Source organism: Mustela nigripes, chromosome 10 (assembly GCF_022355385.1).
Source record: "Mustela nigripes isolate SB6536 chromosome 10, MUSNIG.SB6536, whole genome shotgun sequence".
Lineage (NCBI taxonomy): Eukaryota > Metazoa > Chordata > Mammalia > Carnivora > Mustelidae > Mustela > Mustela nigripes.
Window position 1 is genome coordinate 38,919,136 of NC_081566.1, and position 9,435 is coordinate 38,928,570.

The 9,435-nt window shown below is 54.2% G+C and overlaps 1 protein-coding gene across 1 annotated transcript in view; it reads right to left on the minus strand.

Annotated features, from left to right (window-relative positions):
• The window catches only part of CACNA1S (calcium voltage-gated channel subunit alpha1 S), a 67,093-nt gene that overhangs the window by 2,373 nt on the left and 55,285 nt on the right, over positions 1–9,435 (minus strand). The window contains exons 31-41 of the mRNA XM_059414074.1: positions 8,596–8,752; positions 8,333–8,398; positions 7,801–7,892; positions 6,912–7,071; positions 5,867–5,994; positions 4,770–4,866; positions 4,339–4,441; positions 3,291–3,392; positions 2,867–2,991; positions 1,587–1,715; positions 547–797 (exon numbers count right to left, since the gene is read on the minus strand). Of these exons, the coding sequence (XP_059270057.1) occupies positions 547–797; positions 1,587–1,715; positions 2,867–2,991; positions 3,291–3,392; positions 4,339–4,441; positions 4,770–4,866; positions 5,867–5,994; positions 6,912–7,071; positions 7,801–7,892; positions 8,333–8,398; positions 8,596–8,752 (1,410 nt within the window). The remainder of the gene's footprint in view (positions 1–546; positions 798–1,586; positions 1,716–2,866; positions 2,992–3,290; positions 3,393–4,338; positions 4,442–4,769; positions 4,867–5,866; positions 5,995–6,911; positions 7,072–7,800; positions 7,893–8,332; positions 8,399–8,595; positions 8,753–9,435) is intronic.

Consider the following 9,435-nt stretch of genomic DNA (forward strand, 5'->3'; position numbering starts at 1 on the left):
ATAGCCTTGCCAGGTCCCCCTACCTAGAACAGAAGCTCTGCCTGGACCTCAGCCCACAGGTGACGATTTCCGAGAAGCTCTCCCCCTCATCCTGCTGTTTTTCGTGACACTTACGTAATTGTCTATTATATTTAGTCTGCAGCTCAGGGTGGGAGAGAGAAGACCCACTTAGCAATGACATCTCCCAGAACCTAAATCCAACAGTTTAACTTTAATTTTCTGCAGCTTTTTGTAGTAACTCTCTCTCTTCTTAACCTGCTATGTTCCAGAGGTCGCAGCTCCTTAGACCTTAGACCAGAGGACAGAATGAAGGAACCACAGGGCATTTGTGCCAATGCTGCCCTCTGCTGGCCAGAGGAGTCTCCGCAGCCCAGGACAGCCTCTTGCTTTAAGGTGGAGTGGGATCCCACGGACACAGAGGCAAGCAAAAGACAATCTATACATTTCAGGATGTCCTCCTCCTAAAGGACCTGGAACCCACTAAATATGTCTTCCCAGCCCTATCCCAGGACCCCTACATCCAAAGCTGGCAGTTGCTGCCACTACTTTGAAAACACCTGCCTGTTGCTATGGTTGCTGTTGCCATAGGCAATGTTGGCGTTGGCATTGTTGGTATTGGCATGAGCCAGAGGGTTGGTGCGTGGATCTTGAGGGAAATCCTCCAAGAAGACAGGTGATTCCAGCTCTTCCATCTCTATCTCAGCAAACTGGAGGGGTCTCTGGTTGGCCATGACAGGGGGCAGGGAGTTGGTCCTTTCCAGGAAGTTGTCCACCTGTCCAAAGAGGCCTCCAGTCCTCTAGGGTCAAGGAGAAGAGCGTAAGGGCTGAGAGCCGTGATGGGGGGATGGGAGCTGAGAGTGCATGGGGACTGCCATCCTGGGAACAAGTGGTGGCATTGGAAGACAAATCCTCTAAGGCCAGAGGAGGATGGGCTGGGCTGTGAGGGCAGAGAAGAGCTCATGATCTCCCTCTTCAGAGAGTTTTCAATTAAATGGGGGTAGACAGGACACACCTAAGGAACTATGTAGGAGACACAGACATCCAGATGGGGAAATACATTGTCATGGAAAGAGCACTGGATTGGGAGTCTGGAGAACTGGTTCTAGTCCTATGTCTAAAACTAACTTGCTGAAGTGATATTGGCTATCCCATATCATCTCTTTGGGTCACGATTTCCTCAGGAATAACCCAAAAAGTTTTAACTAGGTGGTCATTAAGAACCTTTTAATTCTATAGTGTCATAAAAAATTCTAGAGGGCTAAGGATTGAGGACCAGTGTAACTGGAAACAAGTAGGCACCCCATTTGAGAATGAAGGGATTCGAAGAGATGAACGTCAACTAGGGCTCTTGGGGAGGTGAGGACAGGAGTGAGGTTTGGTAGAGGAAACTAAAAGAGTATGTGTCATATTTGACAACTTCAGTAGGTTGGGTCCAGTAGGATTCTGAGTCCCAAGAGATGTGGGCTGTGGGTGCCTTCACCTTCCAAATTCCCCTCCCATATGGTGGGGCTCCTGGCCCTCGTCGCTATGGGATGTTGCTGCTCCCCATGCCTAGAACAGATGGGGTGGCCACAGTCTTCACTTACCCGGAATATCCCTTCCTCCATCGCAGCCTCCACCATGGCTCTCTCCAGCTCCTCTTCTGCCGTCAGGTCTCCTGAGATAGTACGGCGGATCTCTGGAGCGGCCTCTTCCTCAATGGTCCGCAGTCCAGCCTGGGGACAGAAGCTCAGTGACCCCTCCAGCCTAGTGAGAGAGACCAGACTGCTTCCCATGGCCTCGCTCATTTCTAGCCCCAACTCCATCCACACTGTCTCCTGGACATTCAACATCCCAGGGCTCCAGGAGGCCCTGCTCTGACCGCTGGCCCAAATCCTAATGGTTCCCAAGGAGTCTTCTCGTAACCTCATGGGTGATTTCATACCCTCCCAGGCCTCTAGGTGGAAAAATCTTTTTACCAGTACAATCTCCGAGACAAATGATCTCTTTTGAATGAACATATCATTCATACCATTTTTTGAGTTGATCAAAGCAATGGGATGAACCAAGATTGGTATCATCTGATAGCTTGCAACGAGAACACAGCATCATTTCTGTGACATTCCTGTCCAGGATCAGTGTGTCTTAACCCGATCATGAAAAAACAAGTGAACTCAAACTGAAGGATATCCTGGCAATCTTCCAAAGTGTCAAGGTCAGTCAAGGAAAGACCAGGGAACTGTTCTGGGTAGAAGAGTCTAAAGAGATATAGAAACTAAATGCTGTGTACAATTCTGAAGTGGATCCTTTTACTATAAAGGACATCACTGGGACAACTGGTGAAATTGGCATGAGGCCCGAGGATTTGATGATCATAAAGTCTCAGTGTTAATTTCCTGATTCTAGTGGTTACATTGTGATTATGTAGGAGAATTACGGAGAATGCCCTTGCTGCATGTGAAAACGTTCTGGGTTGATGGAACATTATGTTGGGAATTACTCTCAAATGGTTCAGGAAAAAAGTTGTACCATTGTACATGCAACTTCTAAAATTTTGAAATTGTTTTAAAGTAAAAATTGCAATTGAAATGTTTTCGAGCACACGGCCCAAAGGCATGCATATTTTTGAATTTGTAAATTGTGTGTCTGGTTAACACCAAAAAATAGAAATAAAAAACAGATGAGATAAAACAAAGTTTTAAATTTCTTTGCCTACCAGCGGATCATTTTAAGCACTCAAATCTCTCTTTTGAAAAAAATCCCATTTCTTTTGGTCCCATCATCCTTCCCTCTGGGCCTCTATCACTGGCCCTCAAGGACATGAAGAGGGAGCTGGAGTCTGGAGACTTGGCTCACTGGAGTCCCTGGGACTTCAGGTTGGCCTTACCTGGATCTGTATGGTGTCCTTCTTAGGCCGATACCCATAATACTCTTCCTGGCGCTTCATGAACTTCCGGAAGTGCTCCTGGATCAGAAACGTGGCGTAGAACTTCCCCACAGTCACCTCATCATCTGCAGAGGAGCCAAAAAGGGATGTCCTGAAGGTGGGTAAGAATCTGAACCAGGTTCAGAGTGGGAGCCAGGGGTAGCCAGGACCGGGCCATTCAGGACATGCCTCTCCTTGCTGACTTGGACAGTGGACAATTCCCATCCTAAGTCTAGCACCGGTCCTGATGGCCACCACGGGGTCTATCCAAGGTATTTACAAAGTGTCTGGGCCATTTTCAGATTCTCACAGGGCTTCCTGGAGAAGTCCCTTGTCCCCTTTCCTCAGCTGCTTCTGGACTCTGGTCTCTCAAAGCAGCACGCACCTCCTATTGGAGGAATGACCTGGTCCAGGAGCTTCATGCTGGTTCTCTTCCAGATCTTCTTGATGATGGCCCTCAGCTCCTCATTGGCCTGCTCAAAGTTACCTGGGGCAAGGGACAGGCAGAGGCAGTTAGGGTTAGGGTTAGGGTTCCGAACACCTCACTCAACAAATGTTGGCTGAGGTTTTGTTTGTTTGTTCGTTTGGTTGTTTGATTGGTTTTGGCAGCTACTGGGCTGAGTACCGGGCATGGTGGGAAGACATCACCGTCCCCCTGGGGCAGCCCAAACCTTGGGTCATGTATTTACTCCCCACAAGCCTTACATTCCAGTGGTCAAAGGGGCTGCCTTTGAAAGCTGTCTGACGTCTCCTACTCTTTTCCCTTTTCCCTGGAAAATCCCCCCAAATCCCCATGCCCTGTGGTCTTTCCAAAGACCCCCGCAGCCTTCCTGCTGCCCTAACTTCCTTTCTCCAATTCTTGACTCTTGGCCCTCCTCTTCTTGCCCTCCGAGGAAACGTTCCCTGGGGCTGTCCTAGATGCTGACAGAGGTTCTGATGCCCTTGGGGGATGGATCTGATAGAGCTGAGCCCTAAGAGAGGGCTCAGGAATAATACCAAGCTTCCCCACCCCGACTCCTTTCCCAGCTCCCTCCATGTCTGCCTTCCTGGTGGAGTTTGGGGGGAACCTGTGGGGTTAGTGGAGCTGAGTGTGGACTGCCCACCCACTGCGACCTGAGGAGCTCCTCTGCTCCTGCCCAGAGCCAAACCTCAGGTGGCCCTCCCCTCTGTGCTAACACTGCCATTTCTCCGGCCCTGATCAGACATAGCTTCGTGGGAATAGATCTTAGTGACCTTGGCCTGTAGAGAATTTTCGAGCTCTATCTAAGCCCTGAAAGGCATGAGAATGTTGTGGTCATAGTCAGGGGTCCTCCTCCTACTTTTCCGCATGGCTCTTCGCTCCAACTTTTAGCTCTGACAATCTGGCAGAATCTGCACCAGAAAATTCATCCTCTGAGAGAAGGGAGGGGGGCCGCACGCCAGAAAGCCCTCACCTTCCGTCTTGATCTTGAGTGCCGTGCGGACCAGGGCAAAGAGGGTGGCGTTGAAGGTGACCGTGCCATCGCTGTTCAAGGGCATGTTCATGCCCACCAGCCGCTGTGAGGGGAGAGCAGTGGCTGACTGCCGAGCTGGGACCAGGCCAGGCGTGGCAGGTCATTCCAGCCTGGTCTGTGGACCGGGGGAGGGGGGATCATGAAGGCTGGGGGTGTGGGTGATTCAGGACACCCTTCACAAGGGAATGGAAAGATGAGTTGGGGGGACACTGCTGAGACCAGAGGTCCTCAGGGAGGAACTTGGGGATGCAGGAGATGGCTGCTGTGAAATGACTCATCCAATCAGGCCCGCCCTCACCAGCTTCCCTGTCCCAAGGTGCCTGAGCCTCTTTCTTTCCTGGAGGCCACCCCTCCCTAGCAGCGCTGGTTACCTTACAGGCCACCCGGTGGGGACAGAACTTCCCAAAGCCCAGAGGGGGCTGGATCCGTCTCAACAGGGTCACCACATCCAGGTGTTTGATTCTGCCCCTGCAGGAGGACACATGGACTTGTCTCCCTGCAGCCCCACCCAGAAGCTCCCTCCCTGCTCAGACAAGGGACCAAGGGCAAGAGAGCCAGGCCACAGGGCAATGCTTCCTATTGTCCAAGGAAGTAGAAGCTGTGCTCCCTCTTTAAAGAAGAAACAAGTTTGGGTTCACTATTGCCCACCACCAGGAATGGGCTGTTCTTTGTTGGGGGGCAGATGTCCTTTTGAGAACAGAATACCCTCAGATGTGGGATCTCCAGGTCTGGAACCTGGACTTCATTTGTACCATGGCAGAGCTTTCCTTGGGCTCTGTTTGAGCTGACTGGGGGCTCTTGGGTTATATTAACAGATGTAGAGGGTGTGGATCACTGGAGGTGGAAGCCCGCTTCCCGAGACTTGTAGAGAGCTGGAGAGCTGTGTCACAGGTTGTTGTGGTAAGGATTAAATGAGAAGAGGCTTGCAGTGGTTAGCACAGGGCCTGACGCCGGGGCAACATTGGTCAAATATGAGCTTCTTATCTTTCTAGAAAGAATGTAAAGCAGTAGTACTTCCCAAGGGTTAACAAGCACACAAACGCCCTGAGGATGAGGCTAATAATTGAGGGTTCTGATTCAGTAATTTGGCCTGGTAGCGGGGCAGGGCGCCAGAGCTCTGCATTTTAATGACGCTAGGATGCTGTTGGTCCTGGGACTACAACTCTGCCTAGCCAGGGCCTGCTGAGGCACTGAGTTCCTTGCTCCTGGATGTGTCCAAGCAAAAGCTGGATGACCATTTCTCGATAAAGTCAAGGGGTTTTCTGTCCTGGGAGGTCGTGGGATCCCTTCCAACCCTAAGAAACTCCAATTTTCTGATCTGGAACATCAGATAATGAAGGGAGAGGGAGGCCACTCATTCTTATAAAACGGGAGAGTGACTCCCTGCAGGGACAGCAGGACGGGGTCTAGGATGGAAGCGGGGACAGCTGAGGGATGGCCCCACCCAGAGCCTACAGATAGGACTCACTTAGCCTCTGGGTCATACTCTGCCCAAATGGCCTTGAACTCATCCAGGTGATGAGGGCCCAGAATGGACCAGTCCCGCGTGAGGTAGTCAAAGTTGTCCATGATGACAGCAACAAAGAGGTTGATGATCTGTAAGGGGAGAAGAGAGGGTTCCCACCTGGAAAGGCAGGTGATAATGGGGGGAGGGGTGAGGGCTGGGGGGCGTCCAGTGGGTAAGGGGGTCCTTCCTTGCAGACCTTCGGAATGACCTACCTCCCCGACATGAGCAACCCGTGTCACACCCTTGTGCTCCCGCACGGGTAGTGTCCTCAGATGGGGGTCTTTGTGCTCGTCCTTAAAAGCCCAGCTCAAGCTCCTCCGATCTCAGCCACTTGCCCCCAGCCCAGAGAGATGACCCCGTCGGTGTCCTCACCGGACCATGCCCTATTACTGCTCCTGCCTTGGCTGTGTATCGTGACCGTCCCTTTGAACGGCAAGACTTGCTCCCACATGGGTTCCCCGGTACCCAGGGAGCTCCTTCAGGGCCAGACTGGGTCTTAGCATGTTTCTACCCTCTGCACTGAGCCCAGGACGCTCATACAACAGTTTTGGACTGAATATAGGAAAGAAGAAAGAGTGAAGGAACGACAGCCCACGGACGGCGCTGGCTCTTCACCTTCCACACGAACAGACAGCAGACCTGGGTTTCCAGAACAATCTGCACAGTTTCTAACCCCATAAGGCCACCTCTGGGACCCTGTTTCCAGAGCTTTAGCCATGGGGCAACTTTCTCTTCACAGGAATAGGGAGGCCAAGTGGCTTTATTGGGGGCCCCTATCTATGCAGGACAGAACCCCTTTAAGTTCTTTTGATCACTAATTGCTAACCAAAAAGGGTAAAACTTTTTAGCAACCCCTCTGGACATGATAAAGCACTCAGAAAATCAAGTCCCCCCCAGGCTGAGTGGAACAAGGGACCATCTAACCAGAGTCTCCTGTGTCTTATGTCCCCGAATGGACAGAAGCTGCCGGGGAAGGGGAGGGTAGGCTCGTCTCCGGGCATCTCACCAGGAAGGCACAGAGCATGTAGAAGCTGATGAAGTAGTAGTAGGCGAAGTTGGTGCCACACGTGTACTCCTCACCCGGGGCATAATCTGACTCGGGGTCGCACAACTTGCCGTAGCTGCAGGCCAGCAGGATCTCCTGCCATGCCTCGCCTGTTGCACACCTGGAAGAGATGGGGTCCCATTGGCCTGTCTGCTCGTGGGCGGCCCCTCAGGAGGCCAGAAGCCTGGGGGGTGCACGGTGTGGACAGGTGGGCAGACTGGGGCTTCCCCCTCGCCCCCGCATCACCAAAAGAGGCAGTTTAGACCCCTAGGTTCACCAAGTAGCTCAGTGCGAGGCGGACCTCAGTTTCCCCTCTGTGCTAGGGCTCCACTGCTCCTTATGGGGTACTATGAGCAGGAGCTAAACTAAAGAAAAGGGGTCTCTTGGCTGCAGGGGCAAAGTCAATCCATGATTCAAGTTGCTGGCGGGGACCGCAAGGGAGAGTGCCATGCTGACCCCGTGCTGACCGAGGTGGGGCAAGGTCACAGGGCACTGAGGCCCCACCACTCCCGTGTAGGGACATTTGGCCTCTGTCTCCTGCTGCACTGGGATGAGGTCCCACTCAAGACCAGCTACGTCATTTTGGAGGTCCAGTGCAAAATGAGCATGTGGGGCCATTTGTTCAAAATGGATTTTAAAAATGGCATGGGTCATGCAATGGGCAGCAGAGCTGACTTCTAAAAGGATTAAACATTTCAAGACCAGGTTAGGAGAGCCTCATCTCGTCAGAGCACAGGGCCCTGGGCCAGGAAGACCAGGGCCTGCCTAGGGGCAGAGTAGAGCAAAGCAAAAGCCAAGGGCAGGGGTGGGGATGGGGAGGTAGGGGTACAGGGCAGCGGGAGCCTCACACCTGAAGAGCAGCAGCACAGCTTGCGGGAAGGTCTGGAAGTTGTTGTTGCGGTTTATCTGGGTCCCGTCCACCATGGCGATCTTACCAAACATCTGCAAATCACAAAAGGCCCCCACCTGTGACCTAGATGGCAGCCTCCCCTCAGCCCTGCTGGCCTCTCCCACCTCACTACTCCCCTCCTTCACCCCTATCTCCTCCAAATCCCCTTCAGCACAAGCCACAGCAGACCTGAAGCCAGATTAATCGGATTATTTTCAAGAATGGGAGAAGTTCTTGCCACGGAGCCAAAGGGAAGCGGGAGAGAGGACCATGTTTTCCCAGCACAAGCCAACTTAGGGACTCCATGTGGGGAATGGGGGGCCAGCGTTCGCAGGGGGGTAGACTGAGACACCGGATTCCCTCCTCAGGTGGCCCCTGCTGTCCACCCGTGTGCCAAGGCTCCTCCTGGATGGCTCCCAGCCGACCAGTCTTGCAGCCGCCCCCCACCATGTGGCCCAGATCCCTGCTTTGAGCTGGGCCCTCCTGCCCTCACCTGCATGCCGATGACCGCATAGATGAAGAAGAGCATGACGATGAGGAGGGCCACGTAGGGCAGGGCCTGGGGGTGAGGAGGGAGGTCAGGGCGCAGGGCTCCACGCACCTGCTCTGCAGCACTGTCCCTCCCCGAGCTCTACTGCGCACCCCATAGTCACGCCGGGGCTCTACTCCGGGCCACACAGATGCCCGTCACAGCCTCTCCAAGTCCCCCGTGTCCACCTGGCCTGGGCCCCGCTCAGGTGGGCTGGGCAGGCACACCTGGAAGGACTTGATGAAGGTCCACAGCAGAGTGCGAACTCCCTCCGCCCGGCTCAGCAGCTTGATCAGCCTCATGACTCGGAACAGGCGAAAGAAGGCGCTGGAGATACGGGCGCTCTCGTCCGGGTCCTGCGGGCCAGCAGCCCCAGAGGTCAGTCTGGAGGTGGCACCTCAGCCGAGGAAGAAGCAGGCGGGGCGGGAGGGGCAATGTGTGTGTGCTGGGGAGACATCCACGGCAGACAGGAGTTCCAGCCCCAGCTCGAGTCCCCTGCCAGACCCTAGCACCCGATCCTCCTCAGGCTTAGGGCTCTGGGCTTGGGGAGCCAAAAGGAGGGAGGTGGCCCCTGCAGGGCGCTAAGCCCATTCTCAGGAGAGGCAGCGGGGACTCAGCCCTGGGTCCTGGGAGGCTGCACCTGGGCCCCACTGCCCGTCCTCCTGGGGCCTCCTGCCTCACCCCACCTTCTCCTCAAGCTGCCACGGAGCCGAGGACTCTCTCAGTGCGGGTTTCCTAGAGCACGGCTGTTCTGTCCCCATCCATTCACCACGGCCACTCCACCACCCCACCGAGCACAAGGCTGTCCTAAGCCAGGCTAGCCTCAGACACCCGGACAACTCTGGAAGGGGAGAGCCCTGCCAGGCTTCCTGTGTCCCCAGAGACCTTGTGCCAGCGAGCTGTCACTAAGGTCCTGCGCCAGCTAGCACTCACAGTCCTCTCTGGATGCTGCCGTCTGGATGGAGGACGCCAGAGAGACCCTTACCCTGTTTCCCAGGGCTCTGAGGAAAGCCACTGCAGCCATGCGCCTTCTGCTGCAGAGCCCGCGCACCGCCCCCCCCCCCCCC